General features: G+C 43.1%; 1 protein-coding gene across 3 annotated transcripts in view; it reads right to left on the bottom strand.

Moving 5' to 3' along the window:
• CD109 (CD109 molecule) overlaps positions 1–22918 on the bottom strand; it is a 135779-nt gene that overhangs the window by 91833 nt on the left and 21028 nt on the right. For 2 of the 3 annotated variants that reach the window (XM_040983637.1, XM_040983638.1), the window contains exons 3-5: positions 20915–20943; positions 13559–13789; positions 6320–6445 (exon numbers count right to left, since the gene is read on the bottom strand). In XM_040983637.1, coding sequence (XP_040839571.1) covers positions 6320–6445; positions 13559–13789; positions 20915–20943 — 386 coding nt within the window. The remainder of the gene's footprint in view (positions 1–6319; positions 6446–13558; positions 13790–20914; positions 20944–22918) is intronic. The other variant, XM_040983639.1, reaches the window with a different exon arrangement.

Raw genomic sequence — 22918 nt, 5'->3', positions numbered from 1 at the left:
AGCCTCTAAAACACGCTTCAGGGGCAGCGTGATGGCTCGACCAGCTTATCCTCCACCTGCCTGCTTATGGCCTGAGAAAGCTGTAGAGGATGGGACATGTGCGAGAAACCCAGAAGAAACTCCTGGCTCCTGGCTTCAAATTGGCATACCGCTGGCTGGTGCAGCCATTTGGGAACTGAACCAGCAGATGGAAGATCTTTCAAATAAATAAGTATTTTTCTTTGAAAAAAAAATACTAAGGGTGAAAGTTATACTTGAAAGTCAAGTGCACTTTGCTAAACTAGAAGGTAAACAACATAGAATATGACTCATCCATTCTTATTGTACAAACAAACCTTTTACGACTGCAGAATCCCAAGGGCTCCATCACGGATGTGTGACCTGAAGGGGCTCTTTCCTGGCGAGTGGAGAGGATGACTCCAAGCCGGCAGCCTGAGCATCTGCACGGTCAGACCAACGCTCTCGAAGGTCCCGCACTTCCAACACACTGTCCGCTGGCGCTAACCCTGCCATCACCCTACACCTCTTCTACACCCAGAATCAAATTTCAAACCCTTCCAACCTCAGGGGACTGCCTCAATCAAATACAGCGTAGGATGATCAATAACGGAAATAATAAATGCATTACCTCCACTGGCATTGTTCACTGATAAAATGGTTTCCCAGTAAGCAGTTACTGGCCCTCTTTTTTTCCGTGATACAGTTCCATAGGCTCAAGGATTTCCCTTTCCTCCTTCCACCCCCGCCACTGATTTCCCCTATATTATCACAATAGTATAATCCTTTAACAACAGTCACAAGTCTACCATTCCGCTATTTAAGTATATCCTGACATTGTAGGTGTGGACAATGGTAAGAGGTCCAGCACCCTATTGTCAAGATATATTTAACAGTCTCGTTGGGACATAAGGAACTTCATGCAAAATACAAAACACAGATATAGGCAAACATGTATGTACATATATTCATCTAGAGGAACTACATAACGGAAACCAGCATACTAAGAAGTGAAGACGCTGAGGACGCAGCTCTACTCATGAACAAAAGATGAATGTACAGCCTTTAATGCTGGGCAGAAAACAAGGAAAGACAAAAACCGGAGATGGAGGCTGAGCAGGTCTGCGACGCATGACATTTCTTTGATTAGACTGCCCCCTGCTGGTCTGTGAATGACTTCTTTTTGAAAATAGCCTCATTTTTTTCTGTTGTGTCCCTCAAACATTTTATCAATAATAAGTACTTGATCAGTATGCTTGTGTTCAAACGGATAGAGAGAGTTTATAAAAGGTTAAGTACTATTTAAGCACAAATGATTGTAATTTAGCTTTTGAACATTCATTTACTAAACACTCTCCTACCTGTTAAGCTGAGCTTAGTCCCAGGAAGAGAGTTGAGCAACACAAGAGGGTCACCATGTTTACAAAGACAACAGCAATCAGGGATACCGATTGAAAGGGACATGGAAACTGAAAGAAGTACCAGGCACTATGACAATATAAAGGGTAAAAGCAAGTAACTAGAATTATACACACACACACACACAGCATTCCAAGCAGGAGACCAGCTTGGGAAAAGGTCCTGGGATGAAGCAAGTTGGTGAGTTCAAGCAGCTTAAAGTGGGAGCCAGCATCACTGCTTATCAGGCTAAGCCACCACCTGCAACACCAGCTCCCATACAAATGCAGATTCCAGTCCCAACTGCCCCACTTCTACTCCAGCTCCCTGCCAACCACCCTGCAAAAATAGCAGAAGACGGCACGGGTGGGTAGGCCCCTGCCACCTATGTAGCAGACCTGGATGAAGTTAGGAGTAAACCAGCAGATAGAAGCTGTGCATGTGTGTGTGTGTGTGTGTGTGTGTGTGTGTGTCTCCTTATCCCTTCGTAAGACTGTCTTTCAAGCAGATAAATAAATCCTTTTTTAAAAACTTAAAAGTGGGTGAAAGTGCTTCCAAAGGTTATGGAAAATGGGATAAGGATTAATTATATAGTGTATATTTATACATCATAAAAATATGTTATGGAGAAATATGATTGTGTCTCATCCAGCTAATGACCAATTTATATTACACAGACCAGTTAAGTCATGTCACTGTTTTAATTGTGGTTAAATATATAATGCATAAAACTTATGCCATATTTAAGAGTGCTGCTCAGGAATACTAAACACGCTCACACTGTTGGGCAACCACTCCTGGGAACTTTTTCACCTTGCAAAGCTAAAATGCAGTATGATTGAGCAACTCTTCCCGACTCCCACAGCCCCAGCCAGCAGCACACCACTCTCTGCTTCCACACTCTTTTATTTTTTTAAAGATTTATTTTATTTCTAATACAAAAGTAGATATATAGAGAGGATGAAAGACAGAGAGAAAGATTCTGCATTCAATGATTCACTCCCCAAGTAAGCACAATGGCTGGAGCTACAATGATCTGAAACCAGGAGCCCAGAAGCTCCTCTGGGTCTCCCACGTGGGCACAGGGTCCTAACGCCTCAGGCCATCCTCGACTGCTTTCCCAGGCCACAAGCAGGGAGATGCATGGGAAGTGGGGCTGCCAGGATGATCCCAGCGCATGCAAGGCGAAAACTTCAGCTGCTAGGCTACTGTGCAGGGCCCTGCTTCCACAATCGTAACTGCTGGGCATATCCACACCCATATAAGCAGAAACACAGTGTCTGCCCTTTGTGCCTGGCTTGTTTCACTTCACCATCATTGACTGTAACGATTCCAAGGCACATCCATGCTGTAACATGTGTCAGAATCAATTTCCTTTTTGGTTCTGCATTTGTTTCTTTGAGAGTCAGGGACAGGTAGATGAAGGGAAACCTTTCCCCTGCCTTACTGTCTGAAAGCCCACCACGGCGTCCGGCTCAGGTGCAGGCTGAGAGCCGGGGACCAAGTCCAACCCTGCACGATGGGTCTGCCATCAGCAGCAAAGTCACTGCAGAGAGCACCACTGCCTCCCAGCACTGGAAGTGCAGGAAGCTGGAGCCGGGGGCTGGAGCTGGGCACTGGGCCCAGGAGGTGAGCAGCTTAACCACCAGGACTAACGCTTTCCCCAGGCTCCTTCTCTGTGAATCATGAAGACTCCAATACTTTGTATTGGAACAAAAATGAGGCTTCTGAAAGAGTCAAGAATATTAAATGTTTTAATATTTCAAAAAATAACCCAAGTTCTTCCCCTGGTTTGCTCTTTTAATACGCTTAAAAAATGTAACCACAATGTTAAGATGGAAGCTACTCATACAAACTACTGCTTCTCCAAGGCTTCTATCGTAAACAAAACATATTCACCCAGAGGAAAGTGATCTGTTGGGTTACGCTTCTTGTGAAATATTGAAACTTGGTGCTTCCGACATAGAAGTGACAATTTCATATGTATAACCTACCAATGCATTATTTTTATTTTAAATTGACTAAAAAAGGCTGCCTTGAAACTGAGTAAAGGTTTCTATATTCTATATCTTAATTTATGTAGAAGATAAGATATACCTCCAGCAGCTCAATGCATGTCTTCTAACCCAGATACAAGATACCCCATCATACACAGGTGTGATCCTGGGGTCAGTGGGGAACCAGGGCTTTCACATCAGACACCGAAGTTCAAATCCTGCTTCTTTCACCTCCCAGTTCCCAGTTGCCATATTGCTGCCAGCTGCATTTCCCTAATCTAGGAACTGAGTTGAATGGAGCTTTTTTTTTTTTTTTTTTTTAAAGATTTATTTTTATTATTTTTTCATTGGAAAGGCGGATATACAGAGAGGAGAGACAGAGAGGAAGATCTTCCATCCGATGATTCACTCCCCAAGTGAGCGCAACGGGCCGATACTATGCCGATCCGAAGCCAGGAGCCTCTTCCGGGTCTCCCACGCGGGTGCAGGTTCCCAAAGCCTTGGGCCGTCCTCGACTGCTTTCCCAGGCCACAAGCAGGGAGCTGGAAGGGAAGCGGGGCTGCCGGGATTAGAACCGGCGCCCATATGGGATCCCGGGCGTGCAAGGCGAGGACTTAACCACTTGCGCCACCGCGCCGGGCCCTTTTTTTTTCATTTTATATGTGACAGTTTCATAGGCTCTGGGATTCCCCCAAGCCCTCTCCCCCCCCATGGTGGATTCCTCTACCTTGTTGCAGTATTACAGTTCAAATCCAGTCAAGATTTTTTCATCATAAGCATGTACCATGCACAGAGTCCAGCATCTTATTGTCCAGATAAATTCAACAGTTTCAGACCATCTCTGGTCTGAAAGTAGAGCTGGCAGAATATTATCCCATCCAATGAAAAGCCACAACATAACATCAACAACAATTACAACATTATGGAGTTAATTGACATGGTATTGAGTGATCAATATGTTAGAAAATGCAAGTTCTTAACCATATCCTGTGACTACTTCACTGACATTTCAATTTTAGTTTATGCACAACCGGCTTCTATACACCTTAAAATGCCTATAGGGTACTATTCAGCTCTCTCGTGTCTATTTTAATTTTAGTATTTAGCAGTTTATAGTGTTGAAGCATAATTTTGCTGAACTTGGCAGATTTTAGGATAGTCTAAACTGGCTTATAACTCCAACAAGGCATATGTCAACAGTTGAGGTGCAGAGCAGTTTTAGGAGGGGTGTGCAGAGAAATCTTCAATACCTTAGTGAGGAGTAACTAATCTTTGTGTCCTACCTAGTAAGGTATATGAGTCCAGGCTAACCGTTTCCTGCTTGCTTGTAAGCTTTCCTTATTGGTCTCAGTCTATTTTTTTTTTCGAGGAGCGGGGGTCTCCAGAGCGATCCTGATGGTCATTGCAAGAGAGGGTGGAGATCCAAAGTTGGAACTAAGTAAGGACCAGAGAAAGCGCCTATCCCAAGTCCTGAAGGGAGTTTACTGTTCTTCCGTTTCTGAGATCCACTCAGGATTCCTGGTTGTTGTTCTGATGACATTAGATCCTGTGAGGAAGGATCTGGGCATCTTCCATCCCATGTGGTAGATCTGAAAGGGAGTGGATGACCTCAGAGTTCTTGGCCTACAAGGGCATTCCAATTCTCTGTGGTCTCCTTGACAGTTGGGATATAGTCCTTGGTGCCCATACTGATAGTCCTTGGTGAGGATCTGGGAGTCTCCCAGTCTGGGATACAATCCTCCTCTGGTTTGCCTGCTCCACTCTGAGGTGCCCCCCGCTCTGTGCATATGACCTCCTGTTAAGAGGTTGTCAGGATCACTCTTTATTCCCCCTGTATGTCTTTACAGTTTTACTAATGTCTAATGCTGATTCAAGTCTGTTTTCTATAAGTTACCTGTTATATTCTTAATAGATTATACTTAACATCTTCCTCACACATTCTAAGGAGGTGGAAGATTTCTCTGGAGCTTGTTTTTTTAGGGCTGTAGTGGCAATGCCGGTGAAGAAGCAGGGCACATGGCCAGGACTGGTACCCTTACCTCACCTCACGGCTTATGCTCATGAATGACTCTTCCTGTTCATACAATGATTTTCAGAAGAACAGAAGCAGGGTGTGTGCCATAGGCAGCAGCTGGCAAAGGCTGGGACAGTCTGGGTTGTCATAACACAGGGAGAGAAAAAGCTCCTGCTGGCGTCGGGTGGGCAGAGGCCAAGAGGGCAGCTAAATGTCTCCAAAACAAAGGATTTTTATCCAAAATACCAATAGTGAGAAGCCCTGTTCTAACAATTATTTTTAAAGTTCCTACTAATGAAAATCTAATATAATTAATTTCAGAGAAAAATGACAAAAGTCAATGAATCTTCAAGTGTGACCCAGGGGTGCAGAGATCAAAAACCTGAGGCCCAAAAAGATGGAAGGCCTGAAACCAGCCCCACCCTGCTGGACTCCAAAGCTCGGCAAGTTGGCAGCAAATGAAGGAAGTCAGTGGAGGAACTGGAGAGAAAGAGGATGAGGAACAAGCATGGATATGGCTGGGCAAAGTCTCTGCTTCTTAAGTCAAAGACCAACTGAGTTAGCCCGAATTGGAGTCATCACTCAGGACATAAAATGTGTGACTTAATACCTACCCACTCATTGCTTATTTTTAAGATTCAATTCATGCAAAAAAAAATTAAACCATTTTATACCAATATGCCAAAACATTTTAATTTCAAATACTATGCCACAGAAAAAGTCAAGGATGATTAAAATACTAATAGCCTACCAATGAAGATTAAATTAAAGACAAATCTCTTCAATTTTCTCGAAATTTTCTAGATAATCATATTGATTTTTCTCTGTTCAATGAATAAAAAGCTTTGGAGATCTTTCTCCCACCTATATCAATGATTTTAATGTTCTCTAAAATATATATAATCATACTCACATTCACTTGAACTTGAATGGACCAGTCACCAAGTATTGGATGGGAAGATAGTTGAAAAGTTTTAGAAACAACTCCAAGCTCATTTTGTTGAGACAACCACTGTTGGATCAAATTTGACTTGGGATCCTGAAATGGAAACCATACATGTTATGAAAAGCTATCCACAAGCATGGCATTCCTGTCTGATTAGGAAGGATGTTTTGCAGCAGTCTCAAGTGCATCCAGAACTTTTGTCAAAATTTTGCACTAAGATTGTATGAGGGAAATACCTGGCCTGTACTACTGAAGAAGACAGATCAAAAATTTAGTTCTCATGAAAATATCTTGATTCTATCCCACCTTTTAATTCCTGGCACCCTGCTTCCTTCTTCCTGAAACCCAGCAGTGTGTGCGTCTCCACACTGGTGGAGGCCATGGTGGTGGTAGAAGAAGTTCCAGGGCAGGGATAGCAGGCCCCACTCACTAAAGGCTCCCTCGGGGTCAGGTCCTCTGCCTTAGCTCTGGGGCAGGATTATTTTCACTCAATGACTGAAAAACTGATTCCTGGAGGGATTAAGTAAACACTCAATTGCCCAGGAACTGACATGGCCCAACGTTACAGCACTATATGTGATGGAATTCAGGACTCAAACACATGATTCTTTTAATTCAACAATAGTATTGAGATGTGTTTAATATGTCAGTCCACCTATTACCTCCCAGACCACAATTCTTTCCTCCAACATACATCCAAGTGATCCAGCAGCCATCTCAGATCCTCTCTCACATTCCCAGTCATATCAACTCTGCCTCATTTTCTCTCTCCAACTTCTCTCCTTCTTACCCTCCTCACATCTACCATCAAACCCTGTTTTCTAACTAGTATAACTAACCTCCACCCTCCAGTTTCACAACCTCTGATACATCTTTGCCTTTGCCCAGGGTGTGGTCCATCTAGAACACAGCTGTGAGGATGAGGCACAGTGGACAAAATGCTAGGCACAGCTCATGGTGTAGAACAGTCAATGAATTAACATGGGTTATGAGCAACACTAGACTACTACAGGCTGATGGCCTTGGTCTGCCTGCAGAAAGTCTCATGTCCTTTGCATAGTGTGCAAGATCATCAGTAATCTGACCGCATCAATATTCCTTGGTTCATCTTTCCAAAAAAAATACAAATGCTTGCAGTTTCCCCCCATCCCAACTTCCTATGCAGAAATCTCTTGCCATTGCTATCCAGAATGCCCTCCCCTGTCTTGCCCACCACGGAAATAAGTTTCAGCTTTCTGCTTTCCACACCTGCCTCAAACAAGGAGAGGTAACCACTTCCTGGTGAGTCCCTTATATAGCTAGAGTTCACCATTCTTCAGCCCCAAGTGTTTATTTTACACATTGTATCTCACACAAAGTTTTTGTTGTTGTTCTCATCTAGACTCAAAGCTCTTGGAAAAAAATATCAAATACTTTCCCTTACTCATAAAAAAACAGAACTATTTATTTTGGAAAGGCTGATTTAGAGAGAGAAGGAAAGACAGAAAAGGATCTTCCATCCACTGGGGACCACAACAGCTGGAGCTGAGCTGAACCAAATCCAGGAGCCAGGAGCCTCTTCTGGATCTTCCACATGGATATAGGGTCCCAAAATCTTGGCCCATCCTCACCTGCTTTACCAGGCCACAGCAGGGATCCTGCTCAGGTGGTAGAGTAGCTGGGACATGAACTGGAGTCTAGACGGGATGCTGGCACTTGAAGGGAGAGGCTCAGCCAATTGAGACATTGCACCATGCCCGTCCCCTTACTCTTACTCTCTGTCCATTGACTAGAAGAGGTGAGTTGACCCAGTTATTAGAAGCCAGAAGAAACCTCTCACTTAGAAGATGATATGAAAGCTAGGATCAAGCATGATGCTGAGAACTATGTGGGGGAATAGTCTAAGAAGTCAGAGACAATAGTTACTCAAAAATCTATCAACCAGAAGCAGGTCACCGTATTCTTAGAAAACTCCTGGGTCAAGCATTGTAACCAGCAGTTGGCTCTACTCAGCCTGCCACAGTATGATGCATGGGAGGCCATGGAGTTTCAAGGCTCCTAAACAAAGCAGGAACTTCAAATGCTGTCCGGTTATCAAAGACCTGCAAATGAAACAATGAAATACTGTGTTTCTTGTGTTAGACTGACCCCAAAAAGGTAATAATAATCATAAGTGCCAGGGTGACCGAAAGTGTAGGCAGAGGATGTGCCCACATTCAGCTGGTGGAGGACTGTGCTGAGTAGCCGTTCCACAGATGGTAGCACAGCCCTTCACACGCAAGTCTGACTAGACATCTTTGATGACTACCCAGAGGAATGGGAGAGAATGAACTAATCCCTCAGTTTCCTAAGTCTGTCTTGGACCTAGGCCTTACTGTCCCCAAAAAGGAAGGCTCAGAGGATGCCAAAACAGCTGGAGGCTTTCCAGAGCACATCAGTACACAAAGAGATCACATGGGGCCCTCACAGCAGAACCCAGCATTTGCACATGCTCTTCTCCTGTTGGGACACCTTCAAGACCACAACCAAGAGTATGCTACAGACACCAGAGCAGCAGATGCTCGTGCCCTTTGAGTCACTTCTGGATGGCTCTAGCTCTCTGCCACTTGCCTTGCATAGCACGGTATCTGCTACCTGTGCCAGACATCTCAAACACTAAATTCCCTGGCTGCAGAATGTGTCCACAGGACTATTTCTCAAGTCCTGGGTTAAGCATGAAGTAAACATCTATGTGGCATGCAGAACTACAGCAGTCAACTCACTCAAACAAGGTTAGCACTTCACCTGACCCGCTCTGAAGTTCGGAGTTTGCCACTGTTACCCCAGGCACAGTCAATAGATGAACCCCCAGCAGGTGACATCCGTTCCCATGTAAACTCACCTATCCAGCTGCCGTCACAGCATCAGAAGCACACATTTCCATAGGCGTGGGCCAAACTGGCTGCAGGAGGCCAGAGCTGGTACTGCAGACTAACTAACTAATGCAGTTAGTGCATGAATGCTTCACCATCAAAAGCTGCTCAACTCCCTGCCCTTCCTCCTGAGAAGGTCAGTTACAGGAGCAGGAAGGCTACATAGTTCCAATCACATCTCTACCACCCTTAACATACAAAAACCACAATACCTATCAACCCTGAATATGCTGTGACATTCTGCATTAGCTCCATTCTAGAACCATTCGTAGCTGAGAGATGGATTCCTCAAAGAAGGCCTGTAGGGGCTTACATGCACTTCTCCATATCAGCCTGAAGGTGGTGCTGTGCTAGGAGCACAATTCTATCCCAGTGGTTCTAATTCCCTAAGTCTCATTTTTGAGGGTAAAATTTTGCCAAGAAACCAATTATTCCATACTGAAAGGTGTTAGGAAACATCACACTCCAGAGAACCCTGGCTCAGATGACTGTTTTCAGCTGCAGGAGTTCAACAGTATATTTAAAGCATTTTGTCTGGCCTGGCCTCAGGAAGTTACAAGATGGAGGTGGCTGGGCCAAGCTGCACATCAAAGCCACACTGACTAGGTGCAGAGCGAGGTGTACAGCCACCCTTCACTCACTGTCTCTCTCCTCTGGCCAAGAGAATATCACATGTTGGCCAAGCCAGTAGGATACCTCAGTGCTGCAGCTAGCATGAGGAAGATCTCACTGAGTCTTACTGGAAAAGCTAAATGTGGCGTGTTAAATCCAAAATTGCACAGAAGAGTCCAAAGAAGCTACAAATTGTATGTTTCAAAGGCAGATATCATAGGCAAGCAGACAGGCAAAGCTATAAAAACACACAGACAAGCTGTCCAAATCGGCAAGGTTAGTTCTAGATTAAGGCTTCCAACAGGAAATTGATCCAGCGATAACTTTTACTTGTCTGAGGGTGAAAGAAGGACAGGATGTGACCACCCAGAGAAAAGGACATGTTCACTTTTAAATCACCCAGTTCAGGCTGTTTCTGACATAAAATTCTTCGTATATTTGAGTGAAAAGTAAAGGTTGAACAAATGAAGTCAGCTCATGAATGAAGTCATGAATTCACTCCACACACATACTTAGGTGTCACAGGAATTTAGAAATGCTATTCACCATGCCAGTCTTCTCCATAGATATCCTGTTACAGAATAAAGGCAGAAATCCACAGAGCTGCATGCTCTGAAATAACACCCTGAGATTCAAAAAATACACGTTGAGCACCATGCCAACCAACATGGTATTTATTACCAACATGTTTTGACTTGAAGTTATATGTGTATCAGTTTTCTTGATTTGTTTCTGTTGTTTTCATTCTTTTACAACACCAAAGAAACTAGGAATGGGAAAACATGAAGCTAAAAGCATAGGTCTACCATGCATGTAGTGTTATTCCTTACAACAGTTTAAGCAACCCATGTCCCAAGACAAGGGACTGTCAGTTTTAAAATTTGCCAGGGTGTTCCAGGAAAATTGGAGTGAATGAATTGCCCTATTTTCTTGCACTGTATAATTTCCTTTTCTACTTGATCCTCCAAGAAAACACTTGGATTGCCAACCTGGTGCCTCCAGATCATCAGAGTGGGCAGGCAGAAGAAGCCAAGGAAGAAACCACCTGTCAGAATGATAACTGTAAGAATAATGGCTAGGCTGGGCTGGGTTAGCTAGGCTGTAACTTCCACCAGCAGGAGCTGGAATTGGGGGTGGGCCAGGCCAAGCTACAGCATCCCCTGGCAAATGCCAAGGCAAGGTAGGCCATGCCAGACTGGGCCGCAGCACCCAACAAGCACACGTGAGAACCAACAGGGGAGGGGACAAAGCTAGCAGGGGGAATGTGGAGGGCTCCACTGCCTGACCACCACTCCCACTGGAGAACATGAGTTGGGATGGGGCAGACCAGACCAGATAAGGCTACAACACTTGTGGGCCTCATGTGAGCTAGATCAGGGAAAAGCCAGACTGGGCTGACTATTCTTCCAATGCAAGCATAAATCAGAGTGGGTGAGTGTTGGTTGGACTTTGTCACAGCATCAGCTGGCAGAGGCTGGCACTGGGGGCTAATTCTGTCAAGTTAAACTCCAGAACCAACTGAAAAGTGCATGATCTGAGAGTGGGGGTAGCCCAGTAGGGAAATAGTAGGCACCTACCTTTTGGGTTACCACTCCCACTGGAGAGCATGAAAACCAGGATTGGGATAGGGGTGGCTAGACAGAACAGCATCCATCAGCATGCGTATGGGCTGGAAAGTAGGGTTGGTTGGGTCGAACTAGGCTTCAATGCCCATTGACATGTACGAGAGCTAAATGGGATGTGGGACAGACTGGACCAGTCTGCTGTACATACTGGCAAGCACAGGTACCAGGGCAGCAAGCAGGCCTGGTGGGGGTTATAGGGAATCGCCCTGACTAGGCTGCAGCTCCCACTGGTTTGTGTGACGACTGAGTATGAGGCGGGTAGAATCAGGCTTGACTACAACACCCATTGGTTTGTGTGGAAGACAGGACTGGAAACAGAGCTGACCCACAATTGCAACCACCAGCATAGCCATAAGTTGACTGGGGCGACAGACTGTGCCAAACCCTGTACTGGTATTCACACACAAGAATCAGGACTGGGATCACTTCAGACTAAGTTTCTTTGGACATCCCTCCAACTGAACTGCTGATCCCAGAACCCCAATCATGAAGAGAAGTGCAGGTTCCATGGTCTGATCATGGAGTGCATGTGTCAAAGCTGTACTCCTCAGAGGCTCAGATGGAAAAGTAGACAGTATATCCAAGTGCACAAGGAGGAAATGGCAGTCCATTGGAGCCTGCAGAGGACACCTGGAACCACAACAGAGGACAGAGGACAGAGGACAGAACAAATGGATCATCTGCCCCAGTCACGTGTTGGCAATGAAAATTTGAGCAAATGGGGACCCTAAGGTGGACTATATCAGCCAGTGGATTCTAGAGAGATTTCATCATGCTTCAAATAGTGAAATTGGCAGCAATTCAGAACTGTTGAACTATTGAAACCACGTGAGCAATGCCCTCAGAGCATGCCCCATGTTGGGGACCCTCGGGTGGGGTGGGAGGTTGGGTGGCGCTTCTCCCTTTATCTCCCTCTTTACCCCAGATACACACACACACACACACACACACACACACACACACACACACACAAATGTAGAAACAATGGTCTTACCCACTTTCCTGTAATCCTTGACCCTTGGTGCCCTAATCAACTATGTAAAGATTACCAAAATAAAAGAAAAAAAAAGAATAACAGCTAATGCTTAGTGAGCAAGTGTAATGTACCAGACATGGTTCTAAATGTCTTATTTGAATTAGTTCATCTTCACAAAATCTGGGTACGTATTATCTTCACATACTTACACACTCTCCAGATAAGGAAACACACAGAAAGTAATTTCCCTAGGGTTACACAGCTAACAGCTATTCTTCTTAGACTTGATAATGATGCTTTCAGGATGCTGAGTCAGGTCACATCATGCCTTTCCTCAGAATCCTCCAGTGAATTCTCATGGTCTGTGTAAAACCTGAAGTGCATATCATGGTCACCAAGACTCAATATGAGCCCAACTCCCAACCCACTTACTTTTATTTGACCTCACCTTTACATGTTTGTCCCCTGACTCCCTGGCTTGCAAAGCACAGCCAGCTTGCTGTTCCTCCAATGCACCAAAGGAGCTCACACCTCAGGTCCTTTGCACAGGCTGTTCTCTCTATGTATATGGATTCATTCTTACATTTCCTTTAGGTCTCTGCTCAGACCATTCCTGACAGCCCTAAAGGAAATTCACTACCCCTTCTCTATCTATCTCTTTCTGTCTCTCTTTCTCTCCCTGTGTATTATACACAGAGATATTTATATGTATATGAATGTATTATGTGTATATATATAATATGTATATATTTGTGTATATTTATTTATTGTGTCCTCAATACCCTCTGAAAAATAAATTTAATGTGAGTAAGGACTGAAGCCTGCCCTGTTCACTGCCTCACCTCGGTGCCTGGAAAACAGGAAGCTAATAAATGCCTGACAAATGAATACATCAGTGAAGAACCCTGGAATTCAAACAGGAAAACTTTCAGAGTCTGAGCTCTTCACCCAGTGCTCTACTACCTCTTCTTCCAGAAAGTGGGAAAGTTCGCTTTTCTGCCTTCTAAGACATTCCAGTGTCTGCACCATGGGCAGAACTATCCAAAAGAGCTTCTCAGTAAGATGGCTTGAGCACCTGACCTCACAGCTGTTTGGTACTTACCTTAAGTAGAATGGTTAAAGATGTTTTGTAAGGCTTGAAATCTTGGAAGAGTGTAAGAACACGAAACTTCACTTCTTGCCCTGGTTTGTATAGAGGCTTGTCTGTTTGAATGAAGACAGAGATTCTCTTGGTCTCAAATGATAAGCGTGTACTATTAGAGAATAAAGTCTTATTCTGGGCCTTTCCAATTACACGTAACTCATAAATCTCATTTGCACTGTTCAAGGGTAGCTAGGGAGAAAAAAAGAGATGACACATACCAAGGTCTCATTATTTTATAGTCAAAAATTTTATATAAGTTACAATAGAAATTTTCAACATAGAATATTATCTTAGGTAATTGCAATGTCGAAAAATTCATCCCTCCTTGGCACAAAGATTAAACATTTTGTTTTTAAAAAGATTTATCTATTTTTATTTGGAAGGTAGACTTACAAAGAGAAGGAAAGACAGACAACAATCTTCCATCTGTTGGTTCATTCCCAAATAGTCACAATCATCAAAGCTGAGTTCATCTGAAGCCAAGAGCCAGAAACCAGAAGCCTCCTCTAGCTTTCCCATGTGGGATCAGAGGCCCAAGGGCTTGCGCCATCCTCAGCTGCTTCCCCAGGCACATGAGCAGGGAGCTGGATCAGAAGTGGAGCAACCAGGACACAAACCAGTACCCATTTGGGATGCTGGTGCCACAGGCAGAAGCTGAACTTACTATCCATGGCACTGCCCCTGTTTTCCCTTCTTAACTTTCTATAGTTTTCTCTCTAATTACATCACAGGGTTTCTGGAATGGGTACACACGTCATGCAACTTTTTCTTCTCTCAGCAGCCATCAGGCTATTTTATAGTCCTGATATCCACTTTCCCGCATTAACAGGCCAGAAGCCACGCTAAGTAGGTTATAGGTACTATCCCATTTAACCTCCTGATAATCCTACAGGTGGATCAGATGCTTTTGCTAAAACCACTTCAAAAATGAGGAAGTTAGTACAAGTTGCTAGCCAACTTGAACTATATTTGATTTTAAAATGTGTTCAAAAGATATCTGATCTTCCTCCCTTTAAAAGGTGAGGCTTAACTCCCTAGACTTAATGACTTGTTTCTAAAAACCTAGAATAAGGCCATGTCACAGAAAGAACAGCTTCTATGTTGTTCATATTCTCTCTCTCTTCTCTCTTCCTCCCTCTCTCTCTGTCTCCCTCTTACCACTCCCATCTTATCACTCACTAATGATGTGAGTGGAGAGGCCAGAAGGAGAAGCTAAGGCCTCCCCCCATCCATGGCCACCCATATGCCAGATAAGACCCTCCACAGTAGATTCCCCAGCCCTAATGAAACTTCCAACAACTGCAGCCCTGGCTAACATCTTGTTTGCAAACTCATGAGATCTGAATCAGAAATGTTCCCAAAATTTTCACCCACAGAAACTGTAGGACTAAAAAAAAGGGGGGGAGGTGAGGAGCACAAGGCACAATGACTTGATTGGCTAATCCTTCTCTTGAAAACACCAGGATCCCATAGGGGTGAGGGTTCATGCCCCATCTGCTCCACTTCCCATTCAGCTCCCTTGGGACCCTGTACCCACAGGAAAGACCTGGAGGGAAAACTCCTGGGTCCTGGCTTCAGATCAGCTATGCTCCAGCTATTTCTCTCTATCTTTCCTTCTCTCTGTAAAATCTGCCTTTCTAATAAAATATACAAATCCTCAAAAAAAAAAAAAGGAAGCTGTAGAAATAAACTTGTTGCTGTTTAAAGGCAATGCTAGAGGTTACCCAGCAATAGATATCTAGTAGGTCCTATTTCTTAAATTGCTTTCATATGAAATATGAGATTCTAAACCTACATCCTAACTTTTGTAAATAATTTTTATCCACATAAGGCTCATGGAGAAATTTTCCAGTAACAGAAGTAATTAAAAAGCCATCAATACAGTTAAAAATATGAGGAGAATCTTAGGAAACCATTATTAGCAATAAAAGAGTAAACAGGAAGCATTTAGAGAGAAGAGTACTGATGTCTGCATTTTACCTGGAAGCATATCAAAAAGCAAGATGAATCTGAGAATGAATAAAAAGATGGCTAGATAAACAAAGAATCATAGAACAAGTGCAATAGAATGGTAACAGGAACCTTTGGCTGACAGGTATAGGCTGGTTTGCTATGAAATCTTTTTTCAAGGTTTTGCATATTTAGAAATTTCATTTAAAAATTTTAGGAAAAACAGCCTTGCCAACTGTTTCTGGTGTCAACATTTGCTTTTCTCAATAAACAAATATTTATTGAGCACATTCTACAGCATGTATCAGGCTGGGCTAGGTACATGGGATATAACATTAATGAAAGACCTGTGTCCTAGGGAGACTGAAAGTCTACACTGGAACTTACACACTTATAATCTATTTTCTCAAGTGATACCTTAGTCCCCAGGTTCTGTGCATTAGATTCTCTAACACTAGAAGCTGAAAAAAATATAGATATGCTGGGAACCAGCATAGCATGGTTCTAATATCAACGACTTTTTAAAAAAGATTTATTTACTTTTATTGTAAAGGTAGATTCATGTAGAGACTGGGAGACAGAGGGAAAGATCTTCCATACACTGGTTCACTCCCCAAATGGCCACAACGGTTGCAGCTGAGCCTATCCAAAGCTAGACGCCACAAGCTTCTTCTGGATATCTCCTATTGGTCAGGATCCAAAGGGCTTGGACCATCCTTTACTGGCCAAAAGCAGGGAGCTAGACAGGAAGTGGAGCAGCCAGGATTAAAACCAGTGTCAATATGAAATGCCAGCATTGCAAGGTAAAGGGTTAGCCTCGAGCCCCTGTACCAGCTTAATTTAATGTCACAGTCTTACAAATATTTCATGCTTTAAAATAGAAGATGTAGGACTGGTGCCATGGCATAGTAGGCTAAGCCTCAACCTGCAGCACCAGCCTCCAGTGTAGGTGCTGGTTCACATCCCAACTACTTCACTTCTGATCCAGCTCCATGCTTATGGCCTGGGAAAGCAGTTGAGGATGACACGAATCCTTGGGCCCCTGTACCCACATAGAAGACCCAAAGGAAGCTCCAGGAGCCTGGCTTTGGATCAACTCAGCTCCGGCCATTGAGGCCATCTGGGACATGAACTAACAGATGAAGATCTCTCTCAGTCTCTCTTTGCAACTCTATCTTTCAAATAAAAATAAAGATAAATCTTATTAAAAAGATAATTAAAATATGAGATATGATGGAATTGGTCTGTATGATGTGAATATAATTTGATCATTTTTTAGTAGCACAGAGACCCCATGACACTGAAGATTAATGTCAAATGAATGATAAGGAAACCTAAAGTTAAAGAGGCCTATTTATCACAGGTGGTAAAAGCACAAACACACCCAAACACTCATTCTTCCTCCAACTCCATCCCCCTTCAGAGAGGTAATGCTATTCCAGACACTTGTTGTGGACCATCCATTTGCCTTTTTAGGGGTAACTTTAACTTTTTGCCACCCCACACATAAGTTTAATAAATGTGGGAGTCCTCAACAATTCAGGGTTGATCTCTACACTGGAAAACCAGAGACGACAATGTGGGCTCTGATCCGTCAATCCTTGGGTCTCTGCAAAGCATGGAGTATCACTACATGCCAGGGGATGTCTCCTTCAACTACAACTGGTGCTCCGTCTTGCATCATTAACAATGCAGACACATTAAGAGAGAAACTGGAGATTTTGAACAATCTTCCCACAAATTTCCATGTGCCAGACCAGGGATAAGTTCTAAACCTGTTTCCCACAGGCAATCAAAGCTCCTGTGTCTCTGTTGGTCAATTAGGAATCCACTTACACCAAAAAGGGCTCTAGAATTAGCAAAGTGCCTGCAGAGCTGCTGTATTCCGTAGCTGACCGGAAGGCCCAGGAGAAAGGGACAGCTCCCACGACTGGCAACTCTCTGGCAGCAGGGCAAGGGGTCTGGGTGTCAAAAGTTATTGTGAGACTTAGATTAACAAAATATCAATCAGCCTCTGAACTGAACAGGTTCTTAGCAATGCTTAGTCTGTTTTGTTTATAACACAAATGTAAACTATGCATGTGGATGACAGCTTTCTACCCAGGGTACATAACAGAGGCAGGCATGCTAGAAAGATCCTTGGTGGACAATACATGAGAATCACTTGCTCCCACCTGCACCTTAGCTGAGGGATTCAATGCTTAAAAGAAAATGAGACAGCACATCAGTATTTATCCTCATTAACTTCATGAATAATGCCAATTACTAAAAGTAATGAGAATAAATTTTAACATAAACCTGAGAAATTTCAAACTGTTTCAATCAAACTGTGTTTGCTATTAGACTTAAAATAATTTTTAAAAGCATTTCTGATTAAAACTTTCTCATTTTAGGTTGTATTCATCTACAAATAAAAATTTTGTCATATTTTGTAACAAAAAATAATCTTCATATTAAGCATCAGTTCTATTTTATACTCCTCGTATTGAGGGCCATTTTCACATATGGAAGCAGAGAAACAATAAATCATACACTGTAGTCATATACTGTTCATACAGTATGACAGAAAATCAAGAAAACCTAAAAATTAATTTTAAAGTATTATGTTTACAAACATCAGAATAGTTGTAATGAAAATAGAGGACCTTTTATTTATGCCAAACCATAAGCTATACCAAAAGGGATATACTTCTAAATATAATCTCCAGCAAAGCTTTCAATTAATATACCCTAAATCTACATATTATGGGAATGGAATAATCATAAAGAGGAACACAGAACATCAGAGTTAGTGTTTCATATACTTAAGACCTAAAAGAATTATAGTAGCTGAATTTTTGGCTAATGGGAGTTTCAACAAGTGAAAATATTTCATAGCTTTACCCAGTCTTCTCCTTTCAGCTCTTCTAAAATTCTGGTCTGTGACTTTGCAGCTTCCAGAAACCAGACCGGTACTGGAGTAGAAGCTGTGATTTCTGAACTGAAATCCCATCCTACTTATGCTTAGGGAAATTGTATGAGACAGGATCTATTTTTTTTTAAAGATTTATTTTTATTATTTTTTCATTGGAAAGGCGGATATACAGAGAGGAGAGACAGAGAGGAAGATCTTCCATCCGATGATTCACTCCCCAAGTGAGCGCAACGGGCCGATACTATGCCGATCCGAAGCCAGGAGCCTCCTCCGGGTCTCCCGCGCGGGTGCAGGGTCCCAAAGCTTTGGGCCGTCCTCGACTGCTTTCCCAGGCCACAGGCAGGGAGCTGGAAGGGAAGCGGGGCTGCTGGGACTAGAACCGGCGCCCATATGGGATCCCGGGCGTGCAAGGCGAGGGCCTTTAACCACTTGCGCCACCGCGCCGGGCCCGAGACAGGATCTATTTTGATCTCATCACTGGAGTATCCATGCAGCACTCAGGCCCTGAGGTCAGCCTCTAATATCTGAAGTCACATTGATGTGATTCGAGGTTTTATTGTCACCAAGATGCAGAGCTGATGCAGGCACTTATCCCAGTAATTGAGATCCTGATTAAGTCAGCATGGGTCACGTTAGAATATCAGGTTTAATTCCCAGCTCCAGTTCCAGATCCCAGCTACTGGTGGGTGCAGACCCTGGGAGCCAGCATCAGTGATGACCCCCATGGAGGCCTCTTTCTCTCAACCTCTCCAGCAATTTTTGAAATAAGAAGACTAAATGTTTTTTCTCCACTTCTGCCTGTTCATGCCTTTTTCCCCCATCCACATTCTGTTGGTATGCCAGGACATTTCTTAACAAGAAAATCCAAAAGCACTAGATTCTTGCGGAGCCCCCCAAGTGACTCCCACAAACAAGTCTGGTTTCTGAGTGTGCTTGATAAGTAAGCCCAAAAGGTAATGAACAAACCTACTCCATGAAGCCACGCTGACTCTGAGTCTGTACTACGTCACAACCAAAGCCATCAGTTGTTCTCAGAACAGTACACCTAACCGTGTCTTTTGTTGGAATAGGCCTGAGCCTACTCTGTTTATGTTAAACATATGAAGCTGTAAAAAGCACAATTCCCAAACTGAAGCTATTAGAAACAGAAAAACACACAAAAAAACACTTAAAGGTCAGGTTCAACGACCCTCTCAGTGATGTAATAACCCCTTTATGTTTCTATAGCAAATTTTACAACACTCTCACATCTCATCTCATGCCAGGGTGTTCCTGGGAGAGAAGCGGTATTGTTATCCCCTATTCTAGGACCAGGGCTAGGATGAGGTGAGTGAGGCAACTGTCTCAGAAGCAAAATTTTTAAAAGTATCCCAAAAAAGTTCAATCATCAAGAAAACTTCAGTGAAACAGTGCAAAATATCAAAATTATGCAGAAATATTATTAACAACAAAAAACAAGTCAAAGTCATAAACAAAGGCAGGATCAGTGTTTCTGCTTCTATTGCCTCAGCATGGCTGAGCACAGCCCTGCCCTTTGCGAGACCAAGACCTCAGGAGCAGAAGCCCAACAGCACACTCAAGGCACTAAGATGCTGGGAGGCAGAGCAAGCCCCAGCCAGCACAGCCCTCCGTGCTAACAGTACAGGCCAGCTTCCTCCAGAGGCCAGTCTTCTGTCATTTGGCCTAAGAACACAACTCGCTAAAAAATACAATTCTTAAATAATTTGAAAGTTGAACTAAACTCAAAACGAACTAAGAAGAAATTTAAAGCACTACAAAAGCCAATAGAATTTTACTTATTTCACTAATGCGATGTATTTCTGAAACTAAAACTTTAAATGTGGGCCTGGTGCGATAGCCTAATGGTTAAATTCTCACCTTGCATGCACTAGGATCCCATATGAGCACCAGTTCAAGTCATGGCTGCTTCAAATCCCATCTAGCTCCCTGCTTTGGAGCCTGTGAAAGCAGTGGAGGACGGCCCAAAGCCTTTGGACCCTGTATCCATGTGGGAGACCTGGAGAAGGTTCCTGGCTTCTGACTTAGAATTGGCTCAGATCCAGCCATTGTGGCCACTTGGGAGAATGAACCAGCAAATGGAAGATCTTTTCTATCTCCTCTCTGTAAATCTGACTTTGCAATAAAAATAACTAAATCTTCTTTAAAAACTTTAAATAATGTTTTTTAAGTAAACTGAGATATTTTTTAATGTGTTTTATCACTTACATATTTAAGAGAAAGAGAGAGAGAATCCCCATCCTCGGATTCACTCCCCAGAGGCCCACAACAGCCAGGGAACCAAGAATTCAACCCTGGTCTGCCCCCTGGGGAACAGCTGAGCCACTCAAACCCAAGCACTCACACAATGGAACACAGGAGTTCCAAGCAGCATCTCAACTGCTATATCCAACGTCTCCCCGAAAAGATGAACTTTTTAAGTGAGTACTTACCGCTGGCAGAGTGAGTGTGCTGAAAGAACCTGAAAGGAAAACAAGGAAGAAAGCAAATTTATTATAATTTGCATACAGTGATATTAAAATCTGAATATGCTATCACATAAAATTCCCCTTCTACTCTTCTACATGTAGATGGAATCCTAACTCACCAAGGATAATTTTGTCAATGCCCAGAATCCATGAATATTTACTATACATCCTCTTGATGAAGAACCTAGGTTCCGAACCGGAAAGATAAGTGGCTGAATCCAGAAAATGGAAAGCTCTGCTTCTCTTTGTCATTATCATTTTTGCTACCATTGTTGCTGCTGCTCTTGTTGTTTTAAGATTATACATGTTTGAGTGACTCCTCACACGGGGAAACTAAGGTTTATTTCTTATGCTCTCCTAGCCTCAGGACAAAGGGAAGAAAGGCATTAGTCACGTAAGCTGGGACCGCTAACTGACTCACGGGTGTGAGGCTGATGCAGACTTTTTTCTGAATAAAGCTTCTAATCATAGGACAGCCAACTTAACTCATGCTAATTTCTCATCTCATATACTCACTTAAGGGAGGGGGAATGGTTTCAAGTTAAAAATAACAGAATATTTATCCCAAGTTTCCATCAGTGGCGATGTTAGACCTCTCAGTTTCTTTATTCATTTAAGAATTGTTTATTCAGAAAAAAATCAATAGATAGATAGATAAAAAGAATTGTTTATTCATGTAATCACAGTGAAAAATACAGGTCTATCATATAGGAGCAGAGAGGTACCACAGCATGGCACGGAGCACATTATGAGCAAGTGGCCTCTGCGATCAGATCCCATCAGCCCTATCATGAATTTGCCACACACCAACTTTGATCCTGAACAAGTCACCAGGTCCTGGAGCTCGACGTCGTTAGCCACCCACCCCCAAAACAATGTTGATAATCACACCAGCCTTACAAACTGTGAAGAAGGAATCTGTTGATGCCTGTAGAGTATATGGAATGGTGTGTGACATGTAGGGAACACCTGATGTGTGTTAGCCATTATAGTGTGAGAAGTCTAAAGAGTTATCCCCCAAGGATATCAGTATGCCTCTGCAGCAGCAGTCTTCAAATCCTTACTCCATTAATAAAAACATGTAGTACACAATACCAGATTCAAATTGGACTTATTGTTACCTACAAGCACTTTCTCGACCAACATATTAAATATTGGAAACCTTTAATTTCTTATTTTTGTTTAATTGAAGAGTGAGTACACTTTTCCACCCTTACCTGTACAAATGGTCTTGTGCCCTCCCAGATGTGCACACACCCATTTCAAGCACCACAGTGAAATGTAAACACATTTTAAGGAGCAGAGAAGCAATTCGCCAGCATCATTTATCACCTAGCACAAATCAGTGTATCCAATAACTCATCATAGCTAGCAAAGAGCAGGACTCCGAATAGGACATTAAACAAAAATGTTGTGAAGAGGGGAAGAAAGAAGAGCTCAACAAGGTATAGCCTGATGTAGACCATGAGCATGTTGGAGGGATCAAGAAGAAACATCTAGAGAAAATGGTGACGTGTCCAGAGTTGTAGGAAAAGGGGAAGCTTCCAGGTAAGGAAGAAAAGGAACAGTATTCCTGACAGAGTGGTAGCAACATTAGTAAACAACATGTGTCTACGGATGCAAGAGAGATGAATGGGCGTCCACAGGCTGGGAGAGGGAGGCCAGGCTGGGTCAAACTGGGCAGGCTTTTGGGACAGGTGAACCCCAGCCGTGACTGTCCCAGGTGCCACTTCATCCGAACACCATGACCCAGCATTTGTCTTGGATCTATTTTAGGTAAGCAAAATGTTGTTACAGAACAGGTTTAATTTGTGCATGATCTAACTTTGAAAGAGTTTTTGTTCTTTTTAACTGATGAGTTTTGGCATACATTGAGGTATATTTACAAGTGCATTATGGAATTTAGTAAATCAAGTTATTTAATATATATGTTTTCCTCACATATTTATTTGTGGTGAGAATTCTTAA

The sequence above is a fragment of the Ochotona curzoniae genome, unplaced genomic scaffold, assembly GCF_017591425.1.
Source record: "Ochotona curzoniae isolate NIBS_2020 unplaced genomic scaffold, NIBS_Ocur_1.0 contig_3819, whole genome shotgun sequence".
NCBI lineage: Eukaryota > Metazoa > Chordata > Mammalia > Lagomorpha > Ochotonidae > Ochotona > Ochotona curzoniae.
This window is presented reverse-complemented; position numbering and strand designations above follow the sequence as displayed.